The sequence below is a fragment of the Enhydra lutris genome, unplaced genomic scaffold, assembly GCF_002288905.1.
Source record: "Enhydra lutris kenyoni isolate GAN:26980312 unplaced genomic scaffold, ASM228890v2 scaffoldscaffold13, whole genome shotgun sequence".
Taxonomy (NCBI): domain Eukaryota; kingdom Metazoa; phylum Chordata; class Mammalia; order Carnivora; family Mustelidae; genus Enhydra; species Enhydra lutris.
The window spans coordinates 40,645,661-40,670,136 of record NW_019154097.1 but is presented as its reverse complement, the minus strand read 5'-3'; the positions used below and the strand labels follow the sequence as shown (position 1 = coordinate 40,670,136).

At 45.9% G+C, this 24,476-nt stretch overlaps 2 protein-coding genes across 4 annotated transcripts in view; both read right to left on the bottom strand.

Moving 5' to 3' along the window:
• The window catches only part of LOC111145486 (nipsnap homolog 2), a 30,991-nt gene extending 17,408 nt beyond the window's left edge, over nt 1-13,583 (bottom strand). Inside the window, exons 1-5 of the mRNA XM_022500382.1 lie at nt 13,410-13,583; nt 13,231-13,341; nt 12,797-13,113; nt 2,301-2,440; nt 2,173-2,218 (exon numbers count right to left, since the gene is read on the bottom strand). Coding sequence (XP_022356090.1) covers nt 2,173-2,218; nt 2,301-2,440; nt 12,797-13,113; nt 13,231-13,341; nt 13,410-13,583 — 788 coding nt within the window. The remainder of the gene's footprint in view (nt 1-2,172; nt 2,219-2,300; nt 2,441-12,796; nt 13,114-13,230; nt 13,342-13,409) is intronic.
• Nucleotides 13,584-15,901: 2,318 nt separating this feature from the next.
• Nucleotides 15,902-19,345, bottom strand: LOC111145560 (mitochondrial ribosomal protein S17). Of its 3 annotated transcripts, none has more exons than XM_022500492.1 (3): nt 19,217-19,345; nt 18,592-18,731; nt 15,902-16,856 (listed from the first exon to the last, which is right to left on the bottom strand). In XM_022500492.1, the coding sequence occupies exons 2-3, from the start codon at nt 18,712-18,714 to the stop codon at nt 16,587-16,589; spliced, it is 393 nt and encodes a 130-aa protein (XP_022356200.1). In that variant the 5' UTR covers nt 18,715-18,731; nt 19,217-19,345; the 3' UTR covers nt 15,902-16,586. The 3 variants fall into 3 exon arrangements, with proteins under 3 accessions (XP_022356200.1, XP_022356199.1, XP_022356201.1); XM_022500491.1 differs by having other exon boundaries at nt 19,222-19,345; XM_022500493.1 differs by having other exon boundaries at nt 19,236-19,345.
• Nucleotides 19,346-24,476: the final 5,131 nt, after the last annotated feature.

The window sequence follows — 24,476 nt, the reverse complement described above, 5'->3', positions numbered from 1 at the left end:
TGCCAGAACTTGGCTCCATGGAAACTTCCTTATCGTACGGATTTTAATACCCAGAGCAAGGCAAAAGGAAGAGACATGACTGTGCCATCCCACAATAAAAGCTAAAACCTGCACATGTTCTGAATAGAATAACTGTGATGAAAAAATAGAATACAGATTCAACAATAAATGCAAAAGGGTGTCAAGGACGGGAAATGGAACCTGATCCAACTATTTGCTGACACTGAGTGCAAGTTAGTGATCACTGCCAGAGGGTGGGCCACCAGAACTGAGTGTATATGCAGTTAACAGAGAAAAGCCCAGAATGCTCTTCTGTCTAGCCAAATGAAAACCCAAACAGTTTTATGACCTTGTACAATGACCACACCATGTGTATTTTTTGAAATGTCACCCTTCAAAAAATACCCACGGTATGATCATTGTACAGGTAAAAAAAGACTTATGTTAGAAATAACACTGGACTGATGGAAATCAAGGGTGGGGAAAGATGGATTATGTATAATTAATGGAAATGGATTTCCTTTTTTGTCATGACATGAACCCCAAATGAGAGCCAGTGTAGAAGAAAATCTGTAGAGATGACCCATGTGGTGTCGAGACAGGGGCTGGGGCCTGACGATGAGGCCTAGGTTTTTCACCAATACGGAGTGGTATCTTCTTTGCTGGGGACTCCAAAGCTGCTCTTGGAAGCCGTGGCCTTCCTTACACGAATGAAGTCTGTAAGGCAGGTAGTACTTGTACCTAGAACTAGCTGGGTTGGGCAGACCTCATCACTGGGGCCGCTAAAAACTAGGCAGGAGTTAAATCTTTATATACTGGAAACAGTTTCAGAGAAAAGAAAAAAAAACTTGATGAAGGAGAAAGCAGAACTCGGGGAGATTAATTTGATAAACTTCTAAGTAATGAATTGGGTGTGGGGTAAGGTACAGGTACAGCCTTGAGGCCAGGAAGGCACTCAGCAAGGCAGTTACTTAGAAATGGGGCTCAAGAGGCTGGGAGAAGGAGATGGAGAAGGAAATGGAATAGAACCAAAATGCAAGTCAAACGAAGAATACATAGCTCTTAGCAACCAGTTGCAAAGAACTAAGGAAAAGGTTAACTAAAACCATGGTGAGTGACACATGTGGGAGGTAGGAAGCGCCATGTGATTCTACATGTTGAGTTTGAAGGGAGACGAAGACATCCAAATGGAAATATGAACACACAGGAAATGAAAATCTGAGACAGGAGATGAAGTGATACAAACAGGACAGGAAGGATAACCCAAGGAAATACTAACATAGACAAGAAATTTCATTTTATGAAAAAAGATTTAGAAATATGCATCTGCTTTGTTTTAGGACATTTTTTTAATAAAGAGAACTGTGCTGAGGTGATTAAGAAACACTTTGCTAATGTTTTATTTCATGAATCACTTCCCCAAATAAAATAACAAAAAGTTTTTGCATCAAAAAATTATGCTGATTCTGGTGACAAAATCATTTGCTTTCTCATGAAAGTAGCAGATGTGAAAGGTAAAAAAATGCTTCTTAATGATGTTTGCTCATAACTGATCATTAAAATACAATTTGTTAGCTTAATCAAGAATGAATGCACTTAATTATCTTTGGTCTTAAAGTTTACAAATTCTGTAAAAGCATAGGGATCTCATTATCATATGAGAATCTGCCAAAGGGACTTGAATCCTGGTGAATGAAGACTTGAGAAGAAATGGTGGCTATATTCAAATATCTACGGGACTTCCATGTGGTGGCTTTAGTTAGGAGTAAAACTGTAAACAGTGGAGATCACGGGGATGTCAATTCTAATTCCTAACACTCAAGTTATCCAGAGATGGAATGTATGAATGTACTTAAATACACCAGTCAGGAAGGTCTGCAGAAAGGACTCAAGCACTGGTGAGTAGATGGACTAGATGGCACTATACGGTTCCTTCCAACCTAAGACTCTAGAACATTAATGTCTGAGAGCTTAGGTGATGAGTTAGCTGTGTGAGTCCTTCAAATCAAAATGCCCTTGGCAGTCCCACACAGAGCTCAACTTAAGAGCCTCTGAACATTCAGCCTCAAGAAGAGGGATCAAAGATCCCACTCCGCTATCAAGGGTTAGCAGAACCAACAAATACGCAAATTGTTAATTTTCCCCAAGTAAAGGATAGTTTGGTATACACACCAAATTTTGTTGTATGCTTCTAGGCATTCCGGTTTAACATTGTGAACTGAAACAAAAGAAAATTCAACGATAAACTTATGAACAAAGGGAAAAAAGTCAACTATGAAGATAGCAAACCTATCACTCACACTGCAATTTGTATAGACTGCTTGTTTCCTTTTTGGCTAGGAGATTAGAGTGAGCATCTTTTCTTGGATCAACTTTCCGGACAAATAAGGATTTTAGCCAGCTGTCTTCTCGAGGTCTATTATTAGAGGATGTCAATCTCCTATGGAATAACAAACATAAAAATGTGAGTCTCGTTAGCGGTATGAAGATTTCAGCGTCTTCAGGTAATGTCACATAGCACACCGTTTTCATAAAATCAATCCATCCAGCAAACATGCCTTGAGCACCTATTCTAGGCACTGTTATAGAACCTGGAATACCAGGGTGCGTGGGTGGCTCAGTGGGTTGAGCCTCTGCCTTCGGCTTGGGTCGTGATCTCAGGATCCTGGGATCGAGCCCCACATCCGGCTCTCTGCTTGGCGGGGAGCCTGCTTCACCCTCTCTCTCTGTCTGCCTCTCTGACAAATAGAAAAAATCAAAAAAAAAAAAAAAAAGGTTAAAAAAAAAAAAAGAACCTGGGATACCACAAAGTGTCCACTTTCCATTCTGATAGCATGCAATCGAAATAGCAAAGTGTAAAAGATGTAACTTGTGGTTCTTATAATAGAGTTTTAACTTTTTTAAAGTTTTTATTTTTATTTTTTAAAAATATTATTTATTTATTTATTTGACAGAGAGAGAGATTACAAGTAGGCAGAGAAGCAGGCTGGCGGGGGTGGGGGGAAGCAGGCTCCCTGTTGAGCAGAGAGCCGAATGTGGGGCTCAATCCCAGGACCCTGAGATCATGATCTGAGCCAAAGGCAGAGGCTTTAACCCACTGAGCCACCCAGGCACCCCTAAAGTTTTAAGTATAGCTGGCATACAATGTTGTATTAGTTTCAGGCATATAACATACTGATTCAACAATTCTACACATTAAGCTATGTAAGTACAGTTAGTTACCATCTGTCAACATTCAGCATTACGACAATATTATTGACTATATTCTCTACGTTGTAATTTTCATCCCCATGACTTATTTTATAACTGGAAGTTTGTACCTCTTTTTTTTTTTTAAGATTTTATTCATTTATTTGAGAGATAGAGAGAGAGAGATACTGAATATGGGGAGAGGGACAGAGGGAGACAAAGAACCCCAAGGAGAGCCTGACATGGGGCTTGATCTCATGACCGTGAGATCATGACTTGAGCCCAAATCAGACGCTTACCCAACTGAGCCACTCAGGCACCCCTGGGAGTTTGTACCTTTTAATCCCCCTCACCTATTTTGCCCATCCTCCCTCTACCCACCTCCCCTCTGGTAATCACCAGTTTGTTCTCTACAGTTTAGAGTTTGTTTTTTTGTTCATTTGTTTTGTTTTTTAGATTCCACATGTAAGTGAAATTGTACGATAATTGTCTTTCTCTGACTGACTTATTTTACTTAGCACAATACCCTTCAGTTCCACCCATGTTGTCACATGATCTCATTCTTTTTTATGGCTGAATAATATTCTATTGTGTATATGTGTGTATATATATATGTATCTATATGTAGCATATCTTCTTTATCCATCCATTTACTGATAAACATTTTGGTTGCTTCCATACCTTGGCTATGGTAAATAATACTGCAATAAACATATGGGTGCACGTATCTTTTTATATTAGTGTTTTCATTTTCTTTGGTTAAATACCCAGTAGGGGAATTAACTAGAGACTGTGTGGTATATCTTTTCTTTTTCCCCATAAATTCCTTATACTGTACACTTCATCCTTGTGATTTGTTCATTCCATAACTGCAAGCCTTGCACCTCCTTTTCCCCATGGCATTTCTATTTTCAATGTTTCGAGGACCCTCCATATTGTTTTCCACAGTGGCTCAACCAATTAATATTTGCACCGTCAGCGTAAGATGGTTCCCTTTTCTCCACATCCTTGCCAATACTTGTTATTTCCTATCCTTTTGATACTAGCCATTTTGAGAGGTGTAAGGTAAAATCTCATGGTGGTTTTGATTTGCATTTCCCTGATGATTTGTGATGTTAAACATCTTCTCACAGAGTTCATGTTTATCTTTGCCATTTCTGCTATGTGTTTTTCTCTCCTCTAATGCAATTTCTGACAGAAAAAATACATATGGTAACCTAGGTAGTCAAGTTCATAGAGAAAGGAAGTCATAGAGTGGTTGCTAGAGGTTGAGGAAGGAGGAGAATGAGGAGTTATTGCTTAATTGGGACAGAGTTTGGGAAGGTGAAAAAGTTCTGGAGATGGAGGTGGTAATGCACAACAGTATGAATTTACTCAATGTTACTACTGAACTGTACACTTAAATATGATTAAAATGGCAAGTTTTATGTTACATACACTCTACCACAATAAGTAAGTGTGAAAATATACAGGGAAGATGAAATAAATTCTTTCTTTGAAAAAATTATATTGGGGTGTCTGAGTGGCTCAGTCAGTTAACTGTTTGCCTTCGGCTCAGAAAAGATATATGCACCCCTATGTTCATGGCAGCATTATTTAAAACACCCAAGACATGGAAGCAACCTAAGTCCTAAGTCCACTGACACATGAATGGATAAAGAGAGGTGGTCTATGTATATGCACATATTGTAACAGACACACATGCGCACAAAAATTATTCAGTCATAAAAAATAAATTTTTTAAAAAAGATTTATTTATTTGTCGAGAGAGAGAGAGCGAGCGAGCATGGGGATCAGCAGGCAGAGGAAGAAGCAGGCTCCCCACTGAGCAAGGAGCCTGGGGTGGGACTTGATCCCAGGACCCTGGGGTCATGACCTGAGCTGAAGGCAGACGATGACTGAGCCGCCCAGAGCCCCAAGATTTTTTTAATAGGACTATATAATTCCTGTTTTTTGTTTATTTTAGATTTTAAGTTCACTAGACAGAAACTGTACCGAAAAATTTTGGGGGGGGTGGTTAAATAGATTTTAAGACCTTAGGAATAACTATTATGAATAATGAAGAAAGGGGTACAATGCAAATTTCTAAAAATATCAGCATTAGGGAATTTCATTTACAATAACAAATATTTACCAAAGTAACCACTACTAATAGTTTTTAATTCCAGAAATGCACAGACATGCATCATCATGTGTATACACATATATTTAATTTTTATGAAATTTAATACTTTATAACATTTATTAGTACCTTATTTCCAGTTTTTTCCTAGTATAGGCAATTTAGGTATCCATTAACAGGGACCAGTGAAATAAATTTGGAATATCCAAAACCATAATAGAAGCAATCACTAAAAAGAATGAAGCAAACCTACATGCACTGATAACCTGGTATTTCTGAAAGTAAATTATGTGGGAAAAGCAGGTATAGAACTGGACCATAAATACACAGAGCGGATTGTTAATAGTAGTGATATCTGGGGAAGGTGACTGGATGTGGGGTGGGAGTTTTTTCTTCTCATGTATAGCCTTCTGGACTATTTGACAAATTTTCCATATATATATATATTATTGTACTTAAAATTAGCTATAAAAGTGCACATTTAGAGAGTCTTTTATAGGAAAGGCACATAGGTATATTGGCAAACTAAATTTGGAAGGGGAAAGACCCTGAAGTAATTTTTTTCCCCTCTTCTTTAGAATTTAAGGGGATTACAAATTAATAAATACATACTTCCTGTTAGGCACTGAGTTAGGTAGCCCGTCTATGTCATCTCATTCAGTCCCCGTACAGCCTAGCAAGGTAGGTATTATCACATTTTAAGGCTTGGCTCAGAGAGGTTATATGACATGAGCTAAGACGTGGCAAAATGAAAATATGAACCCAGACCTAACTGTAAAGTTCAAAACACTCTCACTAATATGGGATGCCTCCCGAACATTCATCTCACCAGTTCAGCATTTCCCCAGGTTTTACTAACACCAAAGGGATTATTTACTTTAAGATGGGTAAAATGAGGTAAAGTGTATGGAAACACTCTGTAATCTACGAACGAGCCTAAGAAATAGTCATGGGACACACACAAGAATGCGAATGGTGTCTGCTTATCAACTTGGGTAGCAATTGTCTTGACAAATAAAAGACAGTCCAGTCCAGCATTACCCCCAGCTGACGGTCCAACACTGAAATCTTTTCCGTGTCAGGTGGCCAAAGCTGACTCATGCACCCAGTCCATCTAGCTGTCCAAGCTGAATCACAGAGCACAGCAGAAAGCGGCCATGCCAACAGCTGTCAGGGTGATAAGATCCGGGCTGGGGTTCTTTTTTGAGAATGACAATCACGATCAGTAGCCTTTATACCATCATACGTATATTGTGTGGCACTTTACAGAGGTGGGTGGGAGGGCAGATCATTCTATAAAACGTTAGACTTTATTTTTATTGTATTTTCCCAAAGATCTTATTTTTAAGTACTCTCTACACCCACCGTGGGGGCTGGAAAGATCAGGAGTTGCCTGCCCTACCAGCTGAGCCAGCCAGGCACCCCACAGAACAGCAGACTCTAAATAGAGTCAGCACTAGGAGCCGCCGAGCGCCCAGGTGGGGCAGGCGGTTAAGTGCCCGACTCTTGCTTTTGCCTCAGGTCATGACTGCAGGTGAGACTGAGCCCCGTGTTGGGCTCCACTCAGTGCAGAGTCTGCTGGAGACTCTCTCCCTCTCCCCACTGCATGCTTTCTAAAATAAAGAAATAAATCTTAAAAAAAAGTAAGCACTGTGTGCCAGGCTCTGTGGATATAAAGGTGAATCAGACGCTTCGCCTATTCAGTCTCACACGCGGAGTGGTCCCAGATACTACAGACTTACACACACACACACACACACACACACGGTCTCAGATACTACAGACTTACACACACACACACACACACGGTCTCAGATACTACAGACTTACACACACACACACACACACACGGTCTCAGATACTACAGACTTACACACACACACACACACACGGTCTCAGATACTACAGACTTACACACACACACACACACACACACACGGTCTCAGATACTACAGACTTACACAACACACACACACACACACACAGTCCCAGATACTACAGACTTACACACACACACACACACACACACGCACGGTCCGAGATACGACAGACTTACACACACATGGTCTCTGATACTACAGACTTACACATGCGCACACGGTCTCAGATACTACAGACTTACACACACACACGCATGTGCACTGTGTGCGCTCAAGGGAATGAACCACTGGTCTGGCCTGTGAGGAGAGGAACTCCCACAGAGACATTCTGGTTCTGTCTTGGGAGACAACACAGACTGGTGGACAAGGCAGGTGACAATTCGAGTCACAGGGAACAACAGACCCAGGGGCATGGCGTCATGACACTGTAGGGCGTATGTGGGCAATAGCAGAGGTTCAGCGAGAACAGGGCGCGGGAGGCCGGGAAGGAAGGGCCGACAAGGGGGGCGGGGCTGGGCTCCGGCGCACCGGCCGTCCGCCGCCTTCCTCCCGCCGGCAGTGCGCGCTAGCCGGTCTGAGGGAAGCAGCCAGGCCGCCGCGCGGCGGGCGGACCGCGACCGCAACGGCAGGGCGCGTGGCTGCTGGGCTTTCCGCCGGCTGCCGTGCCCCGCACGCCAGCCACGCGGGAGGAACCGAGTACTCCCGGGACGGACCGAGAGCCGGGCCTGGGTTCCGAAGACGGCAGCAGGCATGAAAGGAAGGACACCTTCAAGAGATACTCCTGAGCCGAAAAGCAGAAGACGCGGGTCCCGACTAGGTGTGCAGACCGCGTTGCGCTTCGGCCGGAGCAAACCACACGAGGAACTACTCGTGACTCTGAGACCCCGGGACGCGGCAGCAGCGGGGAGACGGCTTCACCCCGCCGTGTGCCGGCGTCTACACCCGGTGCCCGCGTGGGCCAAGCACGGCGCCCGTGAAGCTGTCGAGATGAACACGCCCGGCCGCGACCTCACAGAGCTGTCCGCCGGTGGCAGCACGCGGGCAACCATGATGACGGCCCAGCGGGAGGTGAGCTCCCCGACAGGCGCGTCAGGTAGTGCCTGCGACAGCGCGGGGTCGGAGGAAAGGGACTCCCAGCGGCTTGGTGAACCCCTTCTCCGAGGAAGCCCTTGCTGCACTGGAGACTGGAAAGACGAGGACGCTTGTCAGGCCGATGCCCAGGAGAGGAGGCAGAACCGCACCTGCCAAAGCCAGGAGCCCGCGAGCGTAGCTGAGGAGGCGGAGAGGAGGCTGCCTTCAGTCTTGCAGGAGAGCAGCCGTAGGTGACCCCTCCTGACCAGCAAACCCTCCGCCACCCCAATAAAGCAGTTTGCAGAGAACTAGCCCCTAACTTTTCATTTTAAAAAGACTACACAGAGGGGTACCCGGGTGGCTCAGTCGTTAAGCGTCTGCCTTTCCCAGGGTCCTGGGATCGAGCCCCCCATGAGGCTCCCTGCTCAGCAGAGTCCGCTTCTCCCTCTGCCGTCCCCAAATCGTGTGTGCGCTCATGCTCTCTCAAATAAATAAAATCTTAAAAAAAATAATAAAAACTGCACAGAGATGAAGGAATACTATAATGAAGACCTCTATACCTAGCATGAAGGTGAAAAAATGAATATTCTATCATTTTAAATCATTCTAGATATATTTGCTTTTTTATTTTTACTAAACCGTTTTGAAAGCAGAGTACAGACATTACAATAATTTATCCCTAAATACTTGAGCATGCACCTCCTAAGGACAACAACAAAACCATGATATCACTTTCACATCTGAAGAAAAGAGTAATTCTATCTAATATCCATTTCATACATTAAACTACCCCTAGGGGTGCCTGGGTGCCTCAGTTGGTTAAGTGTCTGCCTTCAGCTCAGGTCATGATCCCGGGGCCCTGGAAGTAAGCCCCACGATGGGCTCCCTGCTCAGCATGGAGCCTGCTTTTCCCTCTTCCTCTGCCTACTGCTCCTCTGCTTGTGCACTTGCTCCGGTGCTCTCTCTCTCCCTGTCAAATAAATAAAATTTTAAAAACAAACAAACAAAAAGGACAGTCCCCAACTGTCCCTAAAATGTCTTTTATAGTTTTTCTAGGCAAGGATAGGGTGGGGTGGGATGGGAAAGAAGGGGGATTAGCATCCAGTCCAGGTTTGTGGAGATCTTTCCAACAGGAGAACATTCTACTCAGAATTCTTTAGTTGTCCCCCTCACCAACAGGTTCAAGTCCTTACTCTTCACAGGACTCCAGACAAGTGTTACCAAGAGTTGAGGTAGGGGAATGGTGAGAGGGAAGGTAGAGTCAAGACATGCCAGAGGCAGAACTGACATATCTGGCAGCTGGCTAGCTGGGAGAGAGCAGAAGGGGTGGACTCGGGGCCACGACACGGAAGATGTACCATTAGTGGAGAGAGAATCTGGGAGGAACAAGCAGGTTCTGTTGGAGGAAGGGGAGTTGAATTCTGGGTACAAAAGCATCTCAAGTACCCGTAAGACACTAGTGAAATGTCTGCTAAGCCACTGGAACTCCAGGCACTGCACAGAGCTGAGAGGTGCTGGCAAATAAATCTCTGGGGAAGGCTTCCTCCTTCCCCTCTGAAATCCCTCTCACAAGGTCACTCAGACTCCTGTCGACAAATCCAGTTTTCTTCATCTTACCTTTTTAGCAGCATCTGGCACAGTTGCCCACCACCTTGAAATACCTCCCCTTGAGCACTGCCACAAACAGGGATGTCACTGGCTGCCCCTTCCCAGTCTCCCTCTTCTTCGTATATCTAACATGTGAATTTTCTTTTTTTTTTTAATTTAAATTCAAATTAGCTAACATATAGTGTAGTACTGGTTTCAGGAACAGACTTTATTGATTACCTGTAATACCCAGTGCTCATCCCAACAAGTGCCCTCCTTAATATCCATCACCCATCTAGTCCAGCCCCCCAGCCCTATTTGTTCTCCATATTTGATTCTCTAACGGTTTGCCTCTCTATTTTTATGTCATTTTATTTTTCCTTCCCTTCCCCTATGTTCATCTGTTTTGCCTTAAATTCCACATAGGAGTGAAATCATTTGTCTTTCTCTGACTTATTTGCTTAGCACAATACCCTCTGGTTCTACCCACGTTGTTGTAAATGGCAGGATTTTATTCTTTTTGATGCCTGAGTAATATTCCACTATATACAAATACATATATAATCTTTACCCATCATCAGTTGATGGGCATTTGGGCTCTTTCCACACTTTGGCCTACCAATGCCGGCATGCCTCAGGGCCTGTTTTTTAGCCCCTTCTCTATCCACACTCTTCAAACAATCTCATCCATTCCTGTGGTTTTAAAAAATATTTTATTAAGAAAAATTTCAATTAAATGCAAAACAGTATAATGAAGTCCATGGATCTACCAACATTTGGCATTTCTATATACCGATAACTCCCAAATGTAACCTATAGTCCAGACATCTCCTTTGAGGAGTCAAATAGGTCAAGTGGGCCAAACGCCTTTCCATTTGAATAGCTCACAACCATCTCAACTCCAAAAGTGCTCTGGATTCCCCACTCCTGACCTTGTACCTGTTCTTCCTTCTCTGAATTAGGAGCAAGCTCCCAGATGGCCACTACTTTATTCACTGACATTTCCCAACAGTGCCTGACGCATGGTGGGCACTCATATGCTTACGGAACAAGTGACTTTCAGTAAATGGCACCAGTATGTGCCCTTGATTCTATCTCCTTTCCAAAATCAGATTGGTATGACATAGATCAGATCATGTCACACTAGAATGTATACCTTTAAATGGCTCTCAGTATAAAATTCAAACTCTCCAAAATGGGTTGCAAGGCCTGAAATTATGGGGTTCCTGCTCCTTGCCACCTGTCTTCTGGCCTGTCTTCCCTTCACTCTTTATTTTCCATCCTCCTACTAGACTTTTCTGGAGTTTCCTGGTATGCCTTGCTCCTTCCCAGTCAGGGCTTTCCTGCATACTGACCCTTCAGGTCTCAGCTTAATGGCACCTTCTTGGAGGGCCCTCCATGATTTCATGGGGGTAGGTTCCCTGATTTTCTCTCATACTACCTATCTCAACCTTTAAGTCGATGTAGGTTTTTTTTTTTAACCTCTGCCTCGCCTTCCTGGGGATAGTGACCACGGCTATTACGTTGAGCTCCACAAGGTTTCAAAGATATATACATTCAATATTTGTAGAATTAGTGTATTAGTTGGGTCTAGACGGAGTCCCAAAGAACTCCTACAGTTAAGGAAGTCAAAAGATACAGAGGCCTGTGAGAATAATCCAAGAGTCAACAGGTTGGGCTTCAGTTGGAGAGCATTTGGCTCCAACATGGCGTGGGGGTACTGGGCAGACCCAGGTCCAAATCTCCAGTTTACGAGCTTTGTGACCTTGGGCACTTTAGGTGACTATGTTGGGGGAACACCTTCAGCCTCAGCTGTCTTTGTTGGAAAGGAGAAAATATGAATTTCAGTTTCGTATCCCCTGTGTACGGGAAAAAAAAACAACAAAAAACAAGACACAGCAGATGCTCAATAACAGAATAGAGGGACTGCTTTGTTGACCAACTTGGAAACATACACATCAAACCTGGAGACCCAAGTTGGGCGTCAGTCCTAGGAACGCCTGATAACCCTGAGCTCAAACGCCTGTTCTAGCTGGACGTGCCCCGCGCTCTGAGGCTCCCTCTCACGCGTAAAACGCAGACCCTGACACCGCAGAGCGCGTCTGGGGCTGGATTTAGGGACCTCTCCAGCCCGGAGTAAGTCTGACAACAGGCGCCCCGCACCCCTCCGCAAGCGGCGGCTGAGTCTCTGGAGGCTCAGCACCCAACTCCAGCAGACCACGTCTGGATCCTCCGGAGGGAGGAAAACGAGAGCAAATCTGAGCCAGCCAGAGCCCGGGTCTTGACCACAGAAGCAGGACACGGAGACGTAGAAGGGATGGTTCGGAAAACCGAGTATGGGACCCAGCGCGCGGGGAGAAGTTCCCACTGGAACCCAGAGCCCACTCCCGAAGGCGACCCGTAACGCCCGTCGCCGCGCCACCTCCGCTTTCCCGCAAGCCAGCCTGTCCGCGCTGCTCGGACGGCCCGCGACCCCGCGCGCCCCGACCACGAGCTACCGGACCCCTGCTCACCGCCTCAGGGGCGAGCAGCAGCCCCGCCGCCGGCGCCGGTCGGCGGAGTTAGACCCCGCGGCCCAGCGCTCCCGAGCAGCCGCCGGCGACGCCAGGGCCTGGGGCCTCCGCGCGCGCGCCCTCGGCCACCGCTCGGGTCGCGCCGGGTCAAGGTCCCGCAGGCCTGGCCCGCACGGCGCGCGGACTTGGCCTGGGCACCGAGCGCCGTACCCGCCGTGACCTTGAGCCCGGCCCCACCGGACCGCGCTCCGACTCTGCCGAGGCTCCCGTCCGCGCCGGCCTGGCCCACCGCGGCCTCGGCCCCACCGGACCCGCAGTCCCCGCGGCCCGGCCAGAGTGAGCGCTGCCGGGCCGGGGCGGGCCGGGGGACCCCGCGCCCTCCGCCCCGCGGCGGCCACTCCCCGGCCACTCCCGGAGAGGGCGGCGCTGCTCACCGGAGCGGGGGCTGGAGGCTGCAGGGCGCGGCCCGCCGCAGGAGACCGCCGGCCGAGGCCGCTCCTCGGGCGTGCCGATGTAGATCGCTCACTTTGCTCTGGCGCCTGGGCTCCCCCCACCCGGGCCGCCGCTGACGCCGCCGCCGCCGCCGCCGCGACCCCTCCCCCGGCCGGGCCAGCCGAGCTGGGGCGGGGCCGGGGCGGGGCCGGGCGCGCGGCCCCTGCAGGGCCGGGCGCGGCCGCCAGGGGGCGCGGGGCGCACCGTCCCGGCACAGGAGGCCCGGCGGCGGGAGGAAGGAACGCCGGAGAGGCCTGCACTAGGCGACGACGAGCCCCGCGAGGGAAGCCGGGCGCCCCGCAGGTGCGCAGAGGAACGTGGGCTTTAATCACAAGGAGCGAGCAGCACCGCGCTCGATCCGGGCCTCTCCCGGTACAGTCCGCACTTCGTGCCGGCGCAGGTATTTCCTCTTCAAGCCGAAGCCGACCCCAGACGACGCGGTCACGGACACATCCCGGCTGGAAACACACTCAGGTCGTCGCGCGATCTCGGGACACCGTGTTCCCGTTCATTTCAACGCTCTCCAGCTGTCCCCGTCCAGGGGCCGTGGTGTACCAGGGGGATGCGCTGAGTGCGCCGAGCGCGGAGATGGGGGGGCTCGCAAGGCGGGGAGGGGCCCGGACGAGAGAGCGAGTCTCTGCGGCGCCAGAAGCAGGGGCCGGAGCCCGGGCCGCCGGCACCACAGCGTAGTCCCATGGGGCGAGGAGCTGACTGGTGCAAGGGGGACATCTCCGGCCAAGGAAGCAACTTAGAGGCGTGAGGTCAGGACGGCCACTGTTCCCGGAAAATGCATCCCGGGTCAGATAAAAGGGCACAAGCGTAATCTCGAAAACTGACACTCAGACGAGGTAGGCAGAAAAGGAGCGAGACCGTGCGAGAAGGGGGAGCAACGAGGAGGAGGAGACGCCCCAGCCAGCAAGGGGAGCATCTGAAGGGCCGCGCAAGACACTGCGGACGCCGAGAAGAAAATGCCCTCCGGACTGGGTAGCTGGTGGGGGGGGGGGGGGGGGGGGGGGGGGGGTCTCTGTTACCCAGGCAGGTCTCTGCAGAAGAGGGCGGCGGCGCGGGGCCCCTGGGCGGCTCCGGTGGTGATCCCAGGGTCCTGGGCGGGAAGCCTGCTTCTCCCTCTCCCACTCCTCCTGCTTGTGTTCTCCCCCTCTCTCACTGTGTGTCTGTCAAATAAATAAATAAAATCTTGGCGGGGAGGGGGGAAAAAGAGCCGCAGAGTCAGGAACTGGGCTTCTTGGAGGCAAAGGAAGCACCAGAGCTCAAGGGGTGCAGTTTTCTGACTGGGGGATATTTGAACATGTTCATATGCCAAAGAGCCACCTGAGAGGACAAAAAGGGGTCCTGTGTATGGAGAAGTGGCAACAAGGATTTGCTGCAGACCAGGGAGATACGTAGCTCTCTCTTGGAGGCCAGTGCAAAGAAGACCAAGGGGCACAGGACAGGAGGCCAGAGGCTGTGTGGCTGAGCAAGCTCCTGATCTCAACTGGCTTACGTTAGTGAACCTGTAAGAAACTGGAGAGATCCAAAAGGGAGGCTGAAGTGAGCTTTCCCCAGGGCAGAAAGGACATGTCCCCATCCTTCCCTGCAGGAGCCCTCTTCAAGCCAGTGGTGTCAGTGTGCCCTTGTGACTTTCTCACATATTCTCCCAACTTCTCAGCTATTTTTCAAGAGACAAATGTTTTCAGGGGTGCCTGGGTGGCTCAGTGGGTTAAGTCTCTGCCTTTGGCTGTCAAGATCCCAGGGTCCTGGGATGGAGTCCCACATCCAGCTCTCTGCTGGAGAAGCGGGAAGCCTGCTTCTCCCTCTCTCTCTGCCTGCCTCTCTGCCTACTTATAATCTCTGTCAAATAAATAAAATCTTAAAAAAAAAAAAAAAAAAAGAGAGACAAATGCTTTCTAATGCATTTTCCTGTGTTGTAAACTTGGTAAGTATTTCTTGGGTTTGACCTTGCTTTTGTGGTATTTAGCGTAAGGCCACTTATTCTGCACTTTTCCCCTCCATCATCTTCCTGCTCCGGAGTTCCATTAACCCTATGCTTCTCACTGGGCGAGGTACTTTAATTTCACAGGTGTATAGCTTAGGTTACTCGATGCCATAGAAGAAATATTGGACATATTCCTGGAGCATAATTTTTATACCAAGATTATTAAGAAAAATAAAAAAATAAAGTATATGTAAACATTTTAAGTGTTTGAGGCTTTTGAGATGGCTTGTACAGGTGTCCTGTTTCTTCCAGGATAACCGGTTCCATACAGCTTCACCTGTGGGAGACCTAGGCACTACTTTGCTTGTTGGAACATCATCTATCCAACCTCTTTTCTTCTTTCCTTATTCAGCTCAGTTTAGGTCTTAGGACCAGTCTTTGAATAAGTCCGTCTCCTTCCTTCTAATCTTTCCTCTTCCAGTTCCATTCTCTACACTGATGCTGTAACTTTTATAGGAGTGTGAATCTAATTATATCATTCTCTTAAAAAAAATGTCAAATAACCCACAACCACCTAAGTGTAATTTCTGCCTATTTCTTTTTCTTTCATTCACTCTTTTTTTTAAGCAATAGAAGTTTATTAAGCAAGTATACAGAAAAAGCTCTCAGGAGTGAGAGGGGTTCTGACAGGATTGCCCTCTGCCTGTTTCCTTACCGGAGCTGCACTCATGTTCAAAATGTCCCAGCAGTCCTCATCAACTTACAGAACCCCTTGGTTATGCTCCGTTCTCTCACACTTTCAGGATTTTACACTCTTCCCTCTGTGTGGAATACCCTTTCCACAACCCTCATCTACTAGCCTCGAGCCTATTCCTTTAAGATTTAGTTCTCTAGCACTATCTAGTCTCTTCCGGGGAAGTTACCCTAATTTCTTCCGCACCCGTGCATACCTCACTTACTAGATTATAAGCCTGAGTGTGTGGACAGTGCCTCGTGGTTACTGCTGAAACCCTGTGCTTGTAAAATACACATATTAGTTGAGACTGAAATATGTTCCAAGTCTCTAAGAGCCAGAAGACTGAAATATATAACTTAATGTTTCTTCAGGTCAAAATCTAGGTTCATAGTTTATTAATAAAAAGGAACTAAACAAACTCTCCAACTCAAATGCACAGTGTGAGAAGCTCTAAACTTCATCAATGTATCAAATTTTAGGAACTCAGTCCTATTTAATCTACACTAGAATACAGGATTAAAAAAAAAGTGACAGAATTTTCAAGTTTTATTTTCTATGTTTCAACATTCATAATACAAACTTTAATCTGATAAAGTTTGACACCAATCAGACTGTTAATTATTTCCATTTGTAACTAGTAAAATCAGAGAAAAAATTTAAATTCAAATATATGCCACCAAAAATAAATATTCACTTAATGTAGTCTTATCTGTTTTTTATCAAAAGATATTTCCTCCCCAAATAAAGATTCTAAGATAAATTCAAGATTCCTCTGAATGAAAAAAAAAAGGACACGTTCTAATACAGTGAGCTTATAAAACAATGCAGGGGACTGCTAGGCACACTTACTCTAAGAGGAAAGTATGTCCACTGAAAAGGAAATTTAAAACATGACCTTAAACTTTTATGAAAAATTTTAACGGCCTTTACTTCATTTACTTTTAGCTATTCCATAAATACCGGGAGAGAAATTAGACAGTTTGTAAGGAAACTTAGAAAAATTTCTTTTTCCACAAAGCAAACTTATCAATCTTTCCCTTTGGCTCCTTCTTCCAATCCTCCTTCACTGTGCTGAAGAGCTACTGAGTTCTTCCAGATTTTTGGGTAGGCAGGTGGTTTCTAAGCTGACTGGGCTTTCCAGGTAGGTAGTTCCTGCACAGGGTTTTCCAGTCACTGGATCTATGACTCGTCCGACTTTGAAAATGATCTCGGCCAGTTCATGTTTCACGTGCTTTGTTCGTGGAACAGGTAGAGCTTTGAGAAGCACGATATCCCCAACTGTGCACTGCTGAAGAGCATCGTGGGCAAAGTAGGTTTTTCGTTTATTAAAATACTGTTGAAAAAAGGGGGAACAAAACAGTAGTTCCCATCTGTGATCTGACAATACAGTATAGAATATGAAAAATGATGCACGGAAAACAAGCTGGGACTTGGGGGAAAAAATAATACACTAATACAAAAATTACCTGCTTAATTCCTGGAAAAACAGCTAAATTCTAGAGTGGATCATGTCCCTGAGCTCTCCAGCCTATTACCTTCAGTATCCTTGGTCTATCAATCATCATCATTCTTTACTCTTATTTAAACTCTTCCTTCCTAGTGGAGCCTTCTCTCCAGCCTATAAACATGCTACTTTCACTACTAGCTATGTGATCTGGGGAAGTCACTTATCATTCCAAGCTTAGTTTTTTTTTTTCTCCCCCAGCAAAAAATGAGGCTCCAATATCTGCATCTCTAAAGTTATCCAGAGAATCAAATGCTATAATACACAAAAAACACTTAGCTCCATGTGTGGCTCAAACAGCAGATCGAGCCACAGATGGCCATCAACAACCTTGCTACAGAAGGTATTCTCATTCTACATGTGAGAAAACAGGTCTGGAGCAAGGCAACGGGCACAGCTAGTAAACAAGAGTCAATATTCAAGCTAAGGTATTCCGACTCTCACGACAATAACCATGCTGTCAGTCTCCTGCTTGCTCCTATGTTATTATTGTTAATAAAAGACCACTTTATTTGCTCCCTAACCCACTTGGTGTCCCCTTCCCTCAACTCTGTCACCTCTGAAGCACCTGGGTGGCTCAGTCGGTTAAGTGTCTGTTTTTGGCTCAGGTCATGATCCCAGAGTTCTGGGAATGAGTCCTGCATCAGGCTCCCTGCTTCTCCCTCTACCCCTCCACCTTCCTGGGCACACTCTCTCAAATAAAATCTTTAAAAACCAAAACACCCTGTCACCTCTGCTCCTGTGTTAGCAAAGAGCATTTCTACCTCCCTGTATTCCCAACCTTGAATGCAGAGCCATCCCTGGCACTTTCTCTCGCTTCCTTGCACTTCTAACAAATCAAAGACTCTATTTTTTCTGAAATCTACTTTTCCCACTCCATTCGCATTACTCCAAGGACTGTTTAGGTCCTTATATCCAGTTCTAGACTTTTGCAAAAGCCTTCTTATCCACTTCCTTACATCCAGTCCTCACCCTATGTCTCCAAGTCTGCCTTCCTTTGCCTATAGGATGAAATCCAACAACACGACATCCAAGACCTCTCTCAGTCCAGCTCCCAGTGTCCTTCCATTCACTCATCAACAGTCAGTGCCTATGGGGGTCAAGCTCTGGGCTTGATCTTGCCAAACTACTTGTTGTTCCTGCCCAATGTCATGCCCTTTAATGGCTAAAAGAACTTCCATAAACCACTCACCATGGCCAGAATGACTCCCCCAAACCTGGTCCTTTGGATAAAAGCCTTTCTGTGATTCAGCCCCAATGTCTCTTAACTGAGGATGCCCTCCTTCACCCATGTGGGAAGATAACAGGTGTCCTGCTCTCTGCTCCCAGTACTTTGCATACGAATGACTATAGGAGTTATCAGACCCAGTTAAAATTAACTCTATGTGTCCACGGAATTTGAGAATGGACCACGATCAATTCACTTCGTTATACCCACAGATCGGCACAGAGTCTGGCTCACAGCGGATGCCCAGGGCATCTGTCCTGGCGGAACCGTTTCTCTGCTCAGAACCCACAACATGCTGTGATTTACCAATGTCTTCTGAAAAAGGACATCCCTCACCTTTAATAAATAGGGATCCAAAACGAGCCTGGTCACTCTCACTTTGGCTGTTTTTTGCATTGCTGTTCCAATCACCTTCCCCACGATCCACTTGGCGTGGACGGACGAACGAACTATTGACATCACGTGGCTTTGGTCACCTGCAAAACAAATTCCGAAGTTTAATGTGCGGGCTGTTGGGCTCACACACTGAATTTTGTTGCTGGAACTGCCGAAGTTCAGAAACATCTCTTGTCGGCCTTCCGGAATCGCCACTTCAGACGCTTGCGTTCCGTCTCCTTCCCCCAACCTTCCACCTTCACACCGTTGACGGAGCCGGCGTTTTAGCCCAGGCCCCAGTCTCTCCGTGCTCAACCGGAGCGAGAACAGGCTCCCGCCACAGCAGCGCTTTGAGGTGCGCGGTCGCGGCGTCCCCGATTTCGTTCCTTCCGCTGGGCGTGCCTGTCTCCGAAGGCGTCGGCCCCGCGCTCGCGCGCAAGGCCCAGACGGCCGGGACGGCCCCGCCCCTGGGAGGGCACCTCCGCTGGGGACTTTCTTAGCCAACGCTGGGTCCGTCCGCCGGGCCTGGGGTACGCTGGGGTGACTGACCCTCCCGCCCCGCACTACTCCGGGGTCAGGCACTCGCCTCACCTCCAGGCTCTCACCGGACGGCGTCCTCCTCCTCCGGATTCACCCACTGCAGCCGCAGGACGCAAGCCGCGCTCGTCCAACCGCTCCGCTTTCCCCGCGCGTGGTGTGGAAGGCCAGCGGGAGAGCGAACCGCAGCGTGATGACGTCATGTCCTTCACGACGGCTCCTCTCATTGGCCTCGTGTCCCATCGGCCATGGGCGGGGTAAAGGCGTGGCTCCGCCCACTTCCCTTAAAGGGAACCGCAGACAGTGGGTCAACTGGGGACTTGTACCTGCGCCTTGTTCCCGCGCGGTGCTGCTGGAGCGTGGAGGATTTCGGCCTTTCCTTTAACTATTCCATCCGGTTTCCTCTTTTTCCGCCGAGCTCCCAGGCTTGGACAAGGCCTTTCAGATCAGAGGAACCTCGTTCATTCATTAAACACCGGACATTGGACACTGCTAAATGATGAGACCTAAGCATTCTAGCCCCACAGCTGCTTTAAAGAAACACTGTAGGTTTTTGTGCCCAGTTTGATTTTACACGTTATTTCTCAATATCTATGAGACGGAGAGAAGTCCAGCGTTGGCACATACATACCTGCGACAGTGACGAAGGAACTCCATGGGCCATGAGCTGCTTGATGGCGCCTTCTCAGAGGGACGGAGAACTGGGAATGTATTAGGAAATTAAGAGAAACGGAAAACAATAGCTACTGGCACAGACAATATGAGGGCCAAAATATGGGTATGGAATCCTGTCTTTAACCATTGAAACATCTTAGGGACTGGTGACGGAAGACAGAAAATAAGAATTCTCCCATACGTTAGTCTGTCCAACACTCACTTCTTTCTTAGCAAACTGGTATAGAACACCTCTTAGATTCTGTGCAAGGCAAAAAGATGAAATAAAGAAGACTCCTGCTCTCAAAAAGCCCACAGTCTAGTAGGGACAGGTGAGTAAAGAAAGAAGTGTATTCCGACAGTACAAGAGGGTTCCCCTTTCTCCACATCCTCTCCAACACACGTTGTTTCCTGTCTTGTTGATTTTGGTCATTCTCACTGGTGTAAGGTGGTATCTCAGTGGGGTTTTGATTTGAATCTCCCTGATGGCTAAACGGTGTGGAGATTCCTTAAGAAATTAAAAACAGAGCCACCCTATGACCCTGCAATTGCACTGCTGGGTATTTACCCCAAAGATACAGATGGAGTGAAAAGAAGGGACATCTGTACTGCAATGTTCATGGCAGCAATGGCCACAGTCACCAAACTGTGGAAAGAACCAAGATTCCCTTCAATGGACGAATGGATAAGGAAGATGTGGTCCATATACACCATGGAGTATTATGCCTCCATCAGAAGGGATGGGACTGGAGGAGATTATGCTGAGTGAAATAAGTCAATTATCATATGGTTTTGCTTATTTGTGGAGCATAAGGAATAACAAGGAGGTCACTGGGAGATGGAGATGAAAAGTGAGTTGGGGGAAACTGGAGGGGGAGACAAACCATGAGAGACTGTGAACTCTGAGAAACAAACTGGGGGTTTTGGAGGGGTGGGTGAGCCTGGTCGTGGGTATTATGGAGGGCACATATTGCATGGAGCACTGGGTGTGGTGCATAAACAATGAATTCTGGAACACCCAAAAGAAATTTAAAAAAATAAGTAAAAATTAAAAAAAAAAAAGAAAGAAGTGTAAAACAATTGTACGTTATGGGAACCTTGAGAAAGGAATGCATACTTTTGTGGAGAGAGAAGGCTTGATCAATACATAGCCCTTGACCAGAGGCTGTATAGCTTGAGAAGAGAGGGACATGGGATTTGGGAAGGGCATTTGAGGCAGAAAGGAGAGCATGTGCAGGGGTGCTGGGGTGTGAGAGACAGTATGATGAGCAGGAGGCTGATACAGGAAAAGAATGGCAGGGATAGAAATTGGTCAGAGATAGGCCTCTACCTTGTTAAGTGCCTGACCTCACTTTTTGTTCTAAATGATGAGAAGCCTTTGAGAGATATGAATAGTTTTGCTAGCCTTCAACATCATCGTGGTAGGAGTGTGGAAGAGAGGAGAGATGTTGGGGAGATTGGAGGCTAGATGCTTTGTCAGGAGATGGTGAAAACCTAAATTGAAGCAGTGGGAATGGAAGAAAGAAGGTGGGTTGGAGAAGTGATTGGGAAATTGGTCATGTGAGGCAAGGGGACAGAGAGGAGGTAAGAGTGTGTGCAAGTGTGGCAAAACCTTAACATGTCCACAACTGAGCTCCTTGTCCCTTAACCTTATTCCACCTCCTTTTCTCAAAAGCATCATCATGCACTCAATTAGTCAGGCACATCTTGGATTACACTCTCTTCTCTTCTTTTACGAGTATTGTCATTTCTACTTCCCAAATATTTATTGTCTATTTCTCTCCATCTCCACTAACCCAAGCCACCATCATTTCTGACTTAGACAAATGCAACTGCCATCCTTTAATTCTTTGCTTCCGTTCTTGTCTTTCTCTACATAGCAGTCAGAATATGCACATTGGATCATGACATTTCCTTGCTTAAAAACCCTATATATGGGTGCCTGGGTGGCTTAGATGGTTAAGTATCTGCCTTCAGCTCAGGTCATGATCTCAGGGTTCTGGGATCCAGTCCCGGGTCGGGCTCCCTGCTCAGTGGGGAGTCTATTCTCCCTCTGCCCCTCCCCTGCTTGTGTTCTCTCTCTCTCTCTCTCAAATGAATAAATAAAAATTGAAAAAACAAAACAAAACCCTGACTGCTTCCCATTGCACTTGAATACATTTCAAGATCCTTAAAGGGCCTACGGGGTTGTACCATTTGGGAGTGCTTTCGGTGAATGTCTGCCTATCAGTCAGGTAAACAAATAGAAGTTCTTAGGGGTGGTGTCCCATCATGAAACAAGGTGTTGAGAGGTTTGCAGTCCAGGTCTAGTGAGGATCTCAACAATGTCATCAAGGAGTCATGTGCTTTCTATCTTTTATCTGCTATCCTCAGTGCTTTGGCTTGTTACCTCATGGGTGCAAGATGGCTGTGGTAGTACCAGGAAGCACACTGAGTATCATGGCATAGAGGAGGAGCAAGGGCAGCATCAGCCCATCTGTCTTTTTATCAGGGAAGCAAAAACTTCTGCTTATGTCTGCTTCACCAAAACTGTGCCATATGACCATCTCTTAAAGCCTCAGTTTTAAGAAAGGCTGGGAAGATGTGCGTACAGCATCTTTACCTCTGTATTGGAAGCAGGCAAATGAGAAAGGGGATTGGGAGTGGAAGTTGGGTTAAGTATTGCAAAGTAGCTGCCCTAAATATCTTTTGTTTACTTCTCCATCTCAATTTACATTCATCACCCTGTTAGCCACTATGCTCCAGTTATACTCTTAGCTTCTTGCATAAGCCAAGTTTAGTGAATCCTTTTATCCTGAGATTCTAGTCTTTCTTCATTACAAAGAAATTCTTTTTATCCTTCCTTTCTTCTTTCTCTTCCTCCCTTCTTCCATTTTCTCCTTCCTTCCTTTATAGTTTCTCTTCTTTACTTTGTAATTATTTCTTTCTGGAAGTTCTTGAAGAATTTAGATTTTGCATAGGTTAAAAATGTATATATTTGTACCCTTTTAAGACCTTGAAATACATAGGAATTTTTCAGATGATTAATTAATTTATAATCTATTATTTTGTTAATCCTTGGCAAAAGTGTATTTTTTTATAGCCTTAGAACATGTTATTGTTTCTCTCCCCACTCCCTTTAGATCTCTGTTCTATCTGGCATTTCCTTTTTAGACAATCTAGCATTATTTATGTCAAAATTTTCCAGCACAGTTATAAAACCTTTTTAGTATTTGAAAATCACTTCTGTATGTAGGTTTGCTTATCACACATTTTTACAGATTTTATTTTATGGTTATGTGATCCACTCATTTTATATTATTGTAAACCAGCCACACTCTATTTTCTATCATATCTCTGAAGTGGATGTTAATTCTTTCATATCTCTGCATCATCATTAGACTAAGTTGTACACATTTTATTTTTCAAAGTTCTTAGCTAAATTTCAGTTAGTTCACATATAGTGTAATAGTCATTTCACGTGTACAATATAGTGGTTCCACACCTTCCATACTACACCTGGTGCTCATCTCAAGTGCAGTCCTTAATCCCATCGTCTATTTAGCGCCTCTCCCCACGTCCCCTCTGATAACCATCAGTTTGTTCTCTATAGTTCAGAGTATGATTCTTGGTTAGCTTCTCTCTCTTTTTTCTTTGCTTATTTGTTTTGTTTCTTAAATTCCACAGAGGAGAGAAATCATAGGGTATTTATCTTTCTCTGAGTAACTTATTTTGTTTATACTCTCTAGCTCCATCTGTGTCATTGTGAATGGTGAGATTTCCTTCTTCTTTATGGCTGAGTAATATATAATCTCACATCTTCCTTATCCATTCATCAGTTGATGGACACTTGGGCTATTTCCATAATTTGGCTATTTCAGATAATGTTGCTATAAACATTGGGGTGCATGTATCCCTTTCGATTAGTATTTTTGTATTCTTTGGGTAAATACCTAGTGGTGCAATTGCTGGCTGATAGGGTAGCTCTATTTTTAACTTTTTGAGGAAATTCCACCAGCACACTGTTTTCCAGAATGGCTGCATCAGTTTGCATTCTGATCAGCAGTTCAGGAGGGTTCCCCTTTTTTCACATCCTCACCAACACCTGTTGTTTTATGTGTTGTTGATTTTAGCTGTTCTGACAGGAGTGAGGTAATGCCTCATTGTGGTTTTGATTTGCATTTCCCTGATGCTGACTGATGTTGAGCATCTTTTCATGTGTATGTTGCCCATCTGTATGTCTTCTTTGGAAAAATGTCTGTTCATGTCTTCCGTCCTTTTTTGAATTGGATTATTCATTTATTGGGCATTAGGTTTTATAAGTTCTTCACATATTTTGGATACTAACCCTTCATCCAATATGTCATTTGAAAATATCTTCTCCCATTCCATAGGTTGCCTTTTAGTTTTGTTGACTGTTTCCTTTGCTGTGCAGAAGCTTTCTATTTTGATGAAGTTTATTTTTGCTTTTGTTTTCCTTGCCTCAGGAGACATATCTATAAAGAAGTTCCTATGGCCGATGTCAAAGAATTTACTGCCTATGTTCTCTTCTAGAATTTTTATGGCTTCAGGTCTCACATTTAGATCTTTCATCCATTTTGAATTTACTTTTATGTATGGTGTAAGAAAGTGGTCCAGTTTCATTCTTTTGTATGCTGTTCTCCAGTTTTCCCAAC

Coding starts and splice junctions, on each gene's coding strand:
- LOC111145560 (XM_022500492.1), bottom strand. CDS start 18,714: ATGTCAATAGTTCGTTCGTCCGTCCACGCCAAGTGGATCGTGGGGAAG. Junction 16,857..18,591: donor TGGATCCCTATTTATTAAAG/GTGAGGGATGTC, acceptor TTTTTTCAACAG/TATTTTAATAAACGAAAAAC.